This window comes from Neophocaena asiaeorientalis, unplaced genomic scaffold (assembly GCF_003031525.2).
Source record: "Neophocaena asiaeorientalis asiaeorientalis breed wild unplaced genomic scaffold, Neophocaena_asiaeorientalis_V1.1 scaffold476, whole genome shotgun sequence".
NCBI classification, from domain to species: Eukaryota; Metazoa; Chordata; class Mammalia; order Artiodactyla; family Phocoenidae; genus Neophocaena; species Neophocaena asiaeorientalis.
In genome coordinates this window covers 6,470,967-6,482,339 of record NW_020172178.1, presented here as the reverse complement: position 1 = coordinate 6,482,339, position 11,373 = coordinate 6,470,967, and the positions used below count along the sequence as shown (strand labels likewise).

General features: G+C 50.3%; 2 protein-coding genes across 6 annotated transcripts in view; one reads left to right on the top strand and one right to left on the bottom strand.

The window, feature by feature from the left end:
• The window catches only part of WDR25 (WD repeat domain 25), a 139,631-nt gene extending 134,179 nt beyond the window's left edge, over positions 1 to 5,452 (bottom strand). The window contains exons 1-2 of one of the 3 annotated variants that reach the window (XM_024759586.1): positions 5,137 to 5,452; positions 919 to 1,765 (exon numbers count right to left, since the gene is read on the bottom strand). In XM_024759586.1, the coding sequence (XP_024615354.1) occupies positions 919 to 1,725 (807 nt within the window). In that variant the 5' untranslated portion in view covers positions 1,726 to 1,765; positions 5,137 to 5,452. Of the gene's footprint in view, positions 1 to 918; positions 1,766 to 4,676; positions 4,759 to 5,136 lie in introns of those variants that run through there. The other 2 variants (XM_024759594.1, XM_024759604.1) reach the window with 2 other exon arrangements.
• Positions 4,842 to 11,373, top strand: part of WARS1 (tryptophanyl-tRNA synthetase 1) — a 33,888-nt gene continuing 27,356 nt past the window's right edge. Inside the window, exons 1-2 of one of the 3 annotated variants that reach the window (XM_024759621.1) lie at positions 4,842 to 4,911; positions 10,342 to 10,520. In XM_024759621.1, coding sequence (XP_024615389.1) covers positions 10,407 to 10,520 — 114 coding nt within the window. In that variant the 5' untranslated portion in view covers positions 4,842 to 4,911; positions 10,342 to 10,406. Of the gene's footprint in view, positions 4,912 to 5,720; positions 5,932 to 10,341; positions 10,521 to 11,373 lie in introns of those variants that run through there. The other 2 variants (XR_003005154.1, XM_024759615.1) reach the window with 2 other exon arrangements.

The following is an 11,373-nucleotide window of genomic DNA, read 5'->3' as shown; positions in this document are numbered from 1 at the left end:
AGGTTCCAGGCAGGTGTGACACACCTGTCACACTACCTACCTGTCCACATGGGCACTGCTTACTACAAGTCTGCCTTACCTCAGGAGCTTTTAAAATAAAATTAAATAACAACCAAAAAAGAGTTTCTGCGTAAACCGGAAGTCCCCGGCGGGGCATCCAGAGCCCTCCCCGCTCTGACCCTGCCCTCTTCCCCAGCCTCGGGCCCCTCACCCCATCATGGGCCTCATAGCCGCCCATGCTTAGAGCCAAGCCCACCCCCTTCACCAAGTGAAACTTCCCTCCTGGAAGCCTTCACCAAGCCCTCTCCAGCTGAGCTGCTGCCCTCCCCCGGGTGCCCTCAGCCCCCATGGAACCCCCTGGGGCCCCATCCTCACGGCCCCAACGCAGGCTTGTGAGCGCCTCTCCGCTAGTCCGTGGCCCCTAGCCCACTGTGCCGGCCTGGAAGCCAGGGTCAGCTCAGCGACCTTTACACCCCCTGCATCCAGCACAACACCTGGTACAGAGCTAACTGTTGTTCAGCACTCAGTGGGGGTCGCAGTGGATGTCCCCAAGGTCCTGGGGCCTGGCCTGGGCCTTTCTTGCCCCTCTGCTCCCTCTCACTCAGCGACCTCATCCTCCAGGGGCATGAGTGTGTCTGAGCGCCCCTGGCGCCCCCGGGAGGGGGCAGGGCTAGCATTCTCTGGTGGCCTGGGCAAGGCCGCCTCGGGGGAGGGGGGCAGTGATGGGACAGGATGCACCAGCCATCCAGGTGGGCCACTGAAAACCTTCTCCCAAAGGCAACAAAGAGAACTCCAGAAATGCCCAAAAAGAAACGTACAGCCTGTAACCAGGCCGCACCTCACCGTTGTGAAGAACAAAACAGCCCAGCAGTTTATTCCTAAGAGCCGCTGAGAAGAGCGATCTCACTGAAGTCTTACCTTGAAGGTTTTATCCATCGAAGTTGAGAGGAGCATGTAGCTCTTGGAAGAGACTGGACACCACTGAACGCTGTTGACTGGGCCCCGGTGGCCTCTCAGGTGGAAGAGTACCTTCCTGGGAATCTTGGTTTCCTTATACTGACTGTCCAAATACGGCTGAATAAACTTGGACACTTGGGGCGCCACACAGAGAGGGGCTGGGGCACGCCCTGCACAGGGACCCTGGGGCTCCATGCCTTTACTCTTGCCTGTCTCCGTGCTTAATGCTTGCAACTGTCTTAGTCTTTTCGGGGTATAGGGTACAACACAGTCCTCACACCACTGCCTCTGAAGAGAGCTGCCGTTTTTACCTGGGGTTTCAGATCCAGTTCGGGCACAGAAAGATGGCTCAGGGGAGCCAGAGGTTCCCCAGGAGAGTTTCCCCTGCTTTAAGCGGGCAGCTGCCAGGGGCACGTGGCCAGCTGGAGCATGGCTGGTCCACAGGGAAGGACGAGCAGGCTGGCTGGTGGGTAAGGTGACCTCAGGCTCTGTCCTGGGCCACTGCAGCCTCTGGTTGGGGCAAGATCCTGAGTCACTGCTCCAGAGCCGAGCCAGAGGGAGACGACAGCTGGCTGCGTCTTCACAAGAACCATGCTTTGTGGGCAGTGCGCCCCCGTCCTTCGCATCCAGGACTTCCGAGGCAAAATCCCGCCCAGGAGGTCTGACAGCATCTGAAGCGTCTTTCTTCTGGCCGGCAGGATTAAAACTGCCCGCAGGCTCAGTCTCAGCCTCTGAGTCCGAGTCATCATAAGCCACCAGCGAAGCCATTGAAGACACAGTTTCTCCTTGTCCGTCAAGGGCAAACTACCTAAGGCCAAACAAAGTGTCAGAAGATGTGCATGGCAGAATGTTTCCTACCACGTGCCAAAAGCAAACGTGCCACAGAACAAATCCAAGACTGAAAAACCCGTAAGAATAAACACATTAAAAATGAGGCCTTGGGACTTCCCTGGGGGGTCCAGTGGTTAAGACTCCGTGCTTCCACGCACGGGTTCGATCCCTGGTCGGGGATTCCCCCCACATGCTGTGCCGCACGGCCAAAAAAAAAAAAAAAAATTTAAAAACAAGAAAATAGTAAGACCTACACAAAGAAAACTAAAAATGTACTGAAAGATATAAAAGAGGACCTGACTAAATGGAGACAGGGTGCCTGGACAGAAAGACTCATGGTTTTAAAGAGGCTTTTGGGAAGGGCGCTTTGAGCAGGATCTATTGTAAATTTAAACACACATAGCTTTTACTGCCACAACCCACTTTGGAACTCTGTCCTACACAAATACTAGCACGTGTTTGCAAAGATAGGTGTACAGAGAGCCTACAGCACTGTTTATGAGCAACAAACAAGAAGAGCATACACTCATCAACGCGAGTGAGGTTAGTTCTGAAAATACTGAAATGCAAAGATGACCAGGACCCACCATGTGCTAAAAGCACGCTGCCCTCACCTTTGTCCTCCCTTTATGCTCCAGTCCTTCCTTTTATTCTCTCTGCCTAGAACACTCTTCCCCAGATATCCCATCTCAACTACAAGCCAGTCGGAGACAGAGACCGGCAACACAGGGCGGAGAGGTGCCTGAGGCATGGGTCCACCCCATTCCAAGGGTGTGATCCAAATCTGCCAGTTTCACTCCAAACACAGGCTCACACAACGATTTCCCCTTTCTAAAAAACTCTTCCTGGAATTCTGAAACATCGTACAGAATCAGTTGTAGCCAACTAGTTTCTACAAAGAAGTACTTCCTCCTGGAATTCAATTCTGTGCAGTTAACATGAAGCAAGTAATCAAGAGGAAAACAACGATGCTGTACACATCCAGGACAGCAGAGGGCGTGGTGGAGCAGCCCTGAAAGCTCAGGCAACAGGCCACTTCCGGGAAAGCCTGCGTCCCCTACCTTAATAAACCATCCTGAGCTCCTCTTCCCACACGTGGGGTCAGGTGAGGCCTGAAGACTCCCTGGGGGTCCTCGGTTACGCCATTCCAGACAGCCTATCACCCACGTCTTCCCCATGTCCCCTGGAATCAACCATCCCACCCCTTCCATGCCTTTCCCATAAAGGGTACCAAACAAGGTATGTCGTCATTCAAAAAACGTCTGTTGCCTGCCTCCTCCAAAAATCCCACCCGCACCTGTGGCCCAATCCAGGCAGGTAACACCTTCCACACACAGAGCCATTATCTAAATAAAACTTCCACAACAAGCCAGCCCATCTCAAATGGAACTAATATAATATAATGGACGAATTATAAACAAAGGGAAGCGTGCACTGTGAAGGATTTGGCATTTCTTTTCTCTCACTACTTAGTCTAGTCCTGCATCCTGATCAGACACTTCACCTGTCTCAATTCCTATGCACAGGACCGCCCACCACAGCATTCCGTCCTGCCAGGGGGAACCCACCAGGTTCCCACAACAAAGGCTCCTGTCTGCAGCCACTGGGATGGATTCCTACCCACCCAGTTGTCGAATCACAGGAGACGCCAATGACCAGAACTAAAGATGAAGTCTACAGCAAAAGATCAGAGAGTAGTGGGCTTGCGGCCCATGAGCCCCACTTCCTACAAGGCAAGGCAGCAAGGACTGAATGAATGCAGGCAGGTGGATGATAGGGCTCCCTATCTGCTTCATGTACATTTCATTCAGTCATTCAACAAACACTGACGGAGCATGGGCTACTAGCCAAGCCCCACACGAGGCACCAGGAACACCAGGGCAAATGAGACAGTCGACGATGCCCTGCGCTCGCCATGCTCACATGCCAGTGGGGAGAGACAGACCAGAACCAAGCGAAACAGAGCATGTCCGGAGGTGAGAAATCCTAAGGAGAAAAGTAAAACAGAAAAGAAAAGGAGGCGTGATAGTGGGCCTGGGATGCAGTTTCACATTGGGAGGCCGAGGCAGGCCTAAGGCAGAAGGTGATGCTCTGCAGGTGAGGGAGCAGAGGTGATAAAAAAAACACTGAAGACCAGACCAACAAAACTGATCAAATGGGGTGAGAGAGAAGGAGGCAAGGATGACTCAAGAAAAACAGGCAAAAATGGAGAAGATTGTGAGCCACTGCGGACAACATAAACTTTAGGAGGAAAGTGTTTGCTGCCTTTTATGTTTCTAAGGCAAAGGGGGAAGAAAAGGAAACTTTTTCATGGAAAGAGGGAGCGATTAAACCAAGAAGAAGAACAGCCAGAAGAAAAAGTCGTCTTTGGAGAAATAAGGCTACAAAAGGGGGGAGTGGCATTGGCAGTCATCAGCATGTCTGCTCCACCAGGGCAGGACTTTTTGTGTTCTGTTCACTGATCGCCAGCATCTAGAAATATTTGTGAAATGCAACCTGGGGGGTGGGGGGGCACAGAGAAAGTAAAAGGAATAGGATATTCTCATTCAACAAATATTTCCTGATTACCTACTCTGTGCCAAGCCTTATGTTAGGTCTTATGTACAGAGATTAAGCACAAAACACGGATCCTGCGCCGGAGGCGACAGACTGATGAAGGCAACAAACAAGATACGACCAGAGATGGGTTTTGAAGAATGCAAAGGAGTTAGCCGGGCTGTCAAGAGTGAGAGGTGAGGATCGTCCAGAGCACTGCGCGTTCGGAAGTAACCGGAGACACAGGACAGGCGAGCGGCAGTGAACTGTCCGCGCGGAGGGGCGTGGAGCGCTCGGCCCACCGCCAGATCCCAGTCCCCTCCCGCCCCCGGCCCTCCGCTCACCACACGCACCGGAAGCTCTCGGTCCTCCCGGAGGCTGTCCTGCCTGTACCCCGCAACCCAGTCGCGTTCCGCCGGCGCCGGGGCCGCCAGCCAATCAGCGGCGGCCTCCGTCCGGCCCCGCGACGCGAACAGCCAATGATGGCGCAGCCAGGCCGGAAGTTGTTCCGGCCGGAAGGCGTTTCCACGGACGCCCAGGAGGCCACCCGTGGCTGAGCCGGCAGCGCTGACGGCCCCGGCTGGGCGGGTAAGTGAGGGGATGAAAGAGGGAGGGAGGCCGGGGCGGCGCCAGATGACCTGGCCCTCCCGGAGCCGCCTGCACGCCAAGGCCCGGAGTATCCTCCTCAGAGCCCGGCTCGCTGCTCGCTGGGTTCTGGCACCACGGGGTGCGCGGAGGCTGCCACGGCGCCCATCGCCCCCGTCCTCCCAGCGCCGCCGACCTGGCCTGTCGCCCACTGCCACCGGCACCGACCTTTCATCGTCTCCCTCCTCTTCTCGTTCGCCGAGGGGAGAGGCCCTCACTTTTAACGAGTGTTTGCCATGTGACAGGGGCTTTGCCGGTAGTATCGCACTTAGTCCCCTCCACGATAAAGTTACGAGGCTTCTTTATGCCCATTTCACAAATGAGGAAACGCAGGATGAAGCGGAGAGGGAATGTGACTTGCGCAAGGTCTTGTAACAAGAAGACGCCCAAACTGGGTTTGAAATCCGGGTCTGACCCCAGAACTCATGATCTCTCCACTGCCCTGCGCCGCCTCCGTGAACAGCAGCGGCGAGGAATTTGCCATCCGCCTTCCCCCCCAACCCCCTCCCTCCCCGCCCCAAGACTATACACAAACACAGTTATTCATACTGATCCTGAGAATAGGGAACGGGAAGAGGGTGGGGAGGTTATATGGAGGCCAACCTGGGATACGGGGTGGCTGATGCAATGACCAGCTAATGGCTTGCTTCCCAAGAGCGTTTCCCTGGTCTCCACCCGCATGCCCCCCTCCGCCCAGCCCTGATTGGACAGTCTCATCAAAGAGGTTGGTCGAGAGGCTCAAGTGTTTCTGAGAAATTGGGTGATTTACAAGAAGCTCCTACATGCAAGTAGTAAAGGGTGGGGTAAACAGGAAAAAAAGAGAGAAGAGTCTTTTCTAGAAAGGAAACTGAAAGAAAAAGGGAAAGACTATTAAAGAAGAGCTCGAGCTGCACTGGGCAGTCTCAGCTTCTCAACTGCCCAGCGTGACCAGTGGCCACCTCTGCAGCATCTCCTGCAACCTGGGTATGTATTGCCGTCTTCGCTAGGCTTAGAGTTTATTCGTATTTCTACCAGCCTTTTCCCAAAGTACTGGAAACCTTGGCTTAGGGCATGAGGAGTAGTATCTCTTAGGACCAGGGTGTTGTGCATTTTATTTCATCTCATTGTCCCAAAGTTCAGGTGACTCACAGCTCCTGTAGGGAACGGAGATACCGGAAGAGTAGCTGCCTATTTGGATTCGTAGCTTGACTTTCAGCACTTTGATGTTGGCTGTCCTATTTTTCACTGATGAGACCTCCTTAAATAGTCGATATCCATCCACAGTCGATATCCACATCCACGATATCCATCCATCTCATTGTGATACTCATAAGTAGCTTATGCCTGGCTTCATATAAATTAATGTCCTCTTTGCCTTTTAAGATGATGTTCATTTTATTATTTGGAGGGGAAAGTAAGCTTTCCTCTCAGTGTTTAAAAAAGAAAAAGTGACCTCAATCTGTTCCAAGGTTTGAAGCGTTAAAGGACTCCTAGCTGGGAAGACATCATTTTCTTGTCCTCTGGAAACTTGACAGTCCAAGGCCATTGTCATCCACACTCAGGGGTCAGGATGTGGAAGATGGTCTCCCACCTCCTGGTAATAGTCCAGGCATCCAGGAACTTCTGGGTCCCCCGCTCTTCTCAGCTGCTCCAGAGTTGTCTGTAGTGCACGATGCCACCCTTCCCCCAAACTGCAGAATCAGTGTATTCTGATCTTATCTGTGAGATGGTTTCATTGTGGCCCAAGGGATTGTCCTGCCGTTCTGTTAAACAGTTCTGTAATTCCTCTTTCCATTCCTCGTCCCAAAACTGTGCCCAGTTTCTTCAGGTGCCTGTTATGCTCCCTGGGAACAGTGGGACCTTTCAAAATGAGCACAAGTTTCAAGTTCCTTAAAAAGAGGGACGGAGAGTTCATTTTGGAGAGTCTTGTAGTTTCCTCCTCCGCTGTGTGCCGACCTGCTGTGAACTCTGCAGTTTTGCTCTTTTCACTCCCAGTCCTTTTTTAGAGGAGATGATACCTTCACAGATGTAGCTTCACTTCTTTGTTTTAGATTGTAGTATTTGTGAAATAGATAAAGCAGTTTTCCCTGACAAAAATTCAAAGCCCTATTTGCAGTTTACACAGTAAACACTGAAGACAGCGGTCCTTAGTCTCTTGGCATCTCGGACCGCTTTGAGAAAGTAGTAAAACCTGGATACTCTGCTTAGAACCGCAAACGTGCAGGCAAACTGTTGATGTCGTTTCAGAGGTTCTGAACTCTGGGTTCAAAACCTCTGAAGCTAAATTAAATTCTGAAAGTTAGTTAACAAAGAAATAAAGGAGAATGTTGACTAGATAGGAGGACAAAAGGAGAATATGTGCCCATAAATGGGCTAATGAACGGATGCCTGAAATGAGGGAAGTGGTAGTTCTATTCTCTTTGTCTCTGATCACTGCCGAAGCTCTGTAATCACCCAGGAAGTTGCATCAGGCACACACACACGAGATTGCAGTGTGGGTGATTCCCACACAGTGAGTGTATGCCTCATGGTCCTGAGAGCAGGGAGGCCTCACCTGCTGTTTCCTCAGTCAAGTTTCATTCCCGTGTGCCTCTTCTTACTTAAATGGGATTCTGATAGTTAAAGATACATGTTTTTCCCTACAACAGGGACCCTAAGTGCAGGCTCAGTTCATCTAGCTGATGCTCTGCAGTTATCTGCTCCGTTGCAGGGGTAGGTGAGCCGTTTGGGGCTCACCGAGTCATTCTACCTGGCACTTTCCCTAGGAATTTTTGAGGGTAATTTTAATCCGTGCTTGATTTTGGTCCTACTCGCAGGCTTCAAAAGCCACTTGTTGCCTTCCGTGCAGGACACCACATTTTTGGAAGGACAAGGGTAAACCGAAGGGAATTCCAAAAAGAGTGACCAGGATAGTGGGCAGATGTTCGCAATGGGTGAGGAAACCAGACTGGGTACGTGGGATTAACCTGGCTCTTCCCAAGTCTCGGAAGGCTCAGTGCAGTGTCAGGAAGTTCTAAGAGGACTTCTACAGTCCAGGTAGGAGAAATCTACCTTAAACTGGAATACTGCAGAGGTATCATAAGAGGATATAAACCGGAAGGGGAAAATTAAACTAGATGATTTGTGAGATTCATTCATTCAGTAAACGTCTGTTGATAAGCTACCCTGTACCAGGTACTAGAAGCACATGAAAGAGTAAAACCCAGTACTTGCATTCTCTGTGTGATGGATTTTCATAAATAACTACATGCAGTGTGAGTGCTCTAATAACATCACTAAGGAGTGCTCAGGGATCACCGAGGACAGAGCAACCAACTTGGCCCCGTGGGTGCAGGGGTCCGGAAAGGCCGCAAAGAGGAGCCGAGGTTTGAATTAGTAAGACAGCGGGCAGAGGAGGGTATGCGACATCCCGGGCAGGGGGAGCAGCTGGGATTTGAGAGAGCACATGCTCGAGGGGGGCTTTGGCATCGGGTCCCGGTTCGGCTACTCTGGCATGGAGCCTCAGGGGATGGTTCTAACTTCCCCGAGCCGTCAGCCTCTGGTCGCTAATGCAGAGCAGATACTGTACCACCCAGCTTTGAAGGTTGGGAGAATTGGGGATCACGTGTAAAGCATCTGGGCGTGATGTTTGAGCCTTTGTGGCTAGAAGTAATTTTCATCACTTTGGTTGTTATTTGATATGGGCCTGAGTGTTTCTCCTCTCCAGCGCTAGTCAGAAGGTTCTTCCACATTTTTTTCTCTTTTTTACGGGCCTCCCTTTCCAGGAATTGAGGCAATTCTCAGCAAGGAGGGGAAAGAAACTGGCTGCTGTCCCATCCTGGTTTCACTATTACGGTTTCATTGACTTATATAAAGATTGGTTTAAATTTTACGTATTTTTTAAACAGATATTTAACAAATGGATGAATAAAAATAAATTACCCCCTCAAATTTGTGTTTTGTTCATAGAGCTGCTAGAAAAAAACTTGTAATGATTAAAGACACAAAATAGTCATTCGTTAAACCTCTCCTCTGTGGCTGAAGCTGTGCTAGACTATTTACTCACCCACGTTATCACACCTACTCCGTGACCAGTCCTGCAAGTCAGTGTGGCTATTGTTATTCCCATTTTACGGTTGAGAAACTGAGGCGTATGACAGTTAAGTAGCCCGTAGGATAATGTTTGAGAGCATAGGTTCTGGGGTCAAACTGAGTTTGTATCTCATCTCGACCACTCACTAACTGCGTTATCTTGGGCAAGTGTTATAGCCTCTCGGTTTGCTCATCTACGAAACAGAGATAACAAATCTGTCCCGTAGGATTGCTGTAGGTTTAAGTGAATTACTATGTATAAGGTGCTTAGAAAAATACCAGGCACTTAAGAGCTGGAGGTTAGCTGCTCTGGTACAGCCGCAGTCACTGTCACCCTCATCCAAGGTGTAACAGCAAGTTACAGATGGGACTGGAGGTCAGCCAAGCTCTGCAACCCTAACAAATAATACTTGTGATGGGTTTGTGCCTTGCTTTACATTCTGTAAAATGCTACCGTGTCGTTTTTTCTCATTTCTTCTCATAACAGCCCTTGAGGTAGGTGACAAAGTTCCCGATGGTGCTGCTTTATAGCTGAGGAAGCTGACACTCAGAAAAGGGAAGTGACCAACCCAAAAGGGGCTGATTGTGGCCAGCCTCGGCCCCAAGGCGGCCTCAGGTAGCCTGCCGTGTGCCCCACCTTTTTTAAGGTTAATAGTAAATAATGACCAATAGGAGGTGCAGGGACACCTTCTTCAGAGGTTTGCGGTTAAATAAGGCAGCATGTGGAGTGGACAGGCCGTATATGATTCTTAGCTCATTTGGAACCCAAAAGGGATAAGGCCCTGCCTCCACCCAGACTTCCCTTCGTCTGAGAACGGAACAGCTGGCCAGCAAAGGAAGCCATTTGTTCAGCAGTATGTTGGTTATGACTGCAAAGGCCTGGGAATTCATCCCGAAAGCAATTAAGATAAAGAGTAAATAGCCATTTGCCAAATGTTTCTAGCTGTGGTGAACTTAGGGTTACTAAAGCACTTTGGTGTTTACTGCCTGAGCAGACACGAGTCCTTCCTGAGTCTGGGCACTGGCTGAGGTACAGGGGCACCTCAGCCGATGCACGCTTGCCCTTGGTTAGGAGGGGTCTTTCTTTGCCCTCCCTAAGTCTGTAAATCACAGCGATTCCTTTCGACCTCATCATTAGCATTTGTTCTTCCTCTTTTCCCCTGTTTCATGGCTCCAAATTTCTGCTTATATTTTTATTAATGTTATATTATCTATGCCCTTTATTATAACTCATCTCCCACCTTTTTGGAAAGAAGAACTAGCTACGGTAAAGGAAAAACAGCTGCGATGGTTTGTTAATCTCTCCTTCTCCTCCCCCCACAGTCTTGTCTGGACCACTGAGCAAATCTGCCAACACCCTAGCCGGCTGTGAACGCAGGTCCTGGAAAATGGCAGATGTGCCCAACGGTGAGCAGGGCTGTGGGTCTCCACTGGAGCTGTTCAAGAACATTGCTGCTCAAGGGGAGCTCGTGAGGGCCCTCAAAGCCAGAAACGCGGCGAAGGTATGTCATTTAGCTGGGTCCTACACACACACACACACACACACGCACACACGCACGCACGCACGCCACGTCTGTAGGGTCATGTTACCAGGATTCCGTTCCCTCACCACCTGAGGTGTTTTGGCTCTCAATTTAAATGTATTTTCTCCTTTATCAGCATCGCGTGTAGTCTAAAGGGAAGCCGCTGGGAAACACAGCAGCCGTCCACCCCGCCTCTCTCCATTTCCTGCTCCCAGAAACAACGATTTTCAATTCTTGTAGCTGATTCTTTGGCTGTGTAACCCCTCCGTCTCTCAAAACCACACAGTATATTGCTCCTGATAGATGTTCGGCTTTGGGGCTTTCACTGTGGACGACAAGGAATTAGCACTTTCATAAGCCCTTCCCATCCCCCCAGTCTCCATGTAAACGCTGCTGACCCACTGGGTAGAGCATAAGTGCTTCTCCTTTCCTGCCCAACCTTTGTTTTCTCCAGAGTTGATAGTTGTCTTAATTGCTTTTTGCTTGGCTTTTCTTTGTTTCATTTTGGGGTTTTTTGGCCGCACCTTGCAGCCTGCAGGATCTCAGTTCCCCAACCAGGAACTGAACCCAGGCCACGGCAGTGAAAGCCCAGAATCCTAAACACTAGGCCAGTTGGGAACTCTTCTGCTTTGCTTTTCTTTTTCTTTTTTTTTTTTAATTTGGCTGCACCCGCCAGGTCTTAGTCGCAGCACGTGGGATCTAGTTGCAGCATGCAGGATCTTTTAGTTTGTTCCTTTCAAACTAGAAATTCATGACCTTTAATTCTCAGAAATTATATTATTTCTTTGATTTATCCTGGGTTTTTTGTTTTGTTTTCTGTTTCTTTGTGTAT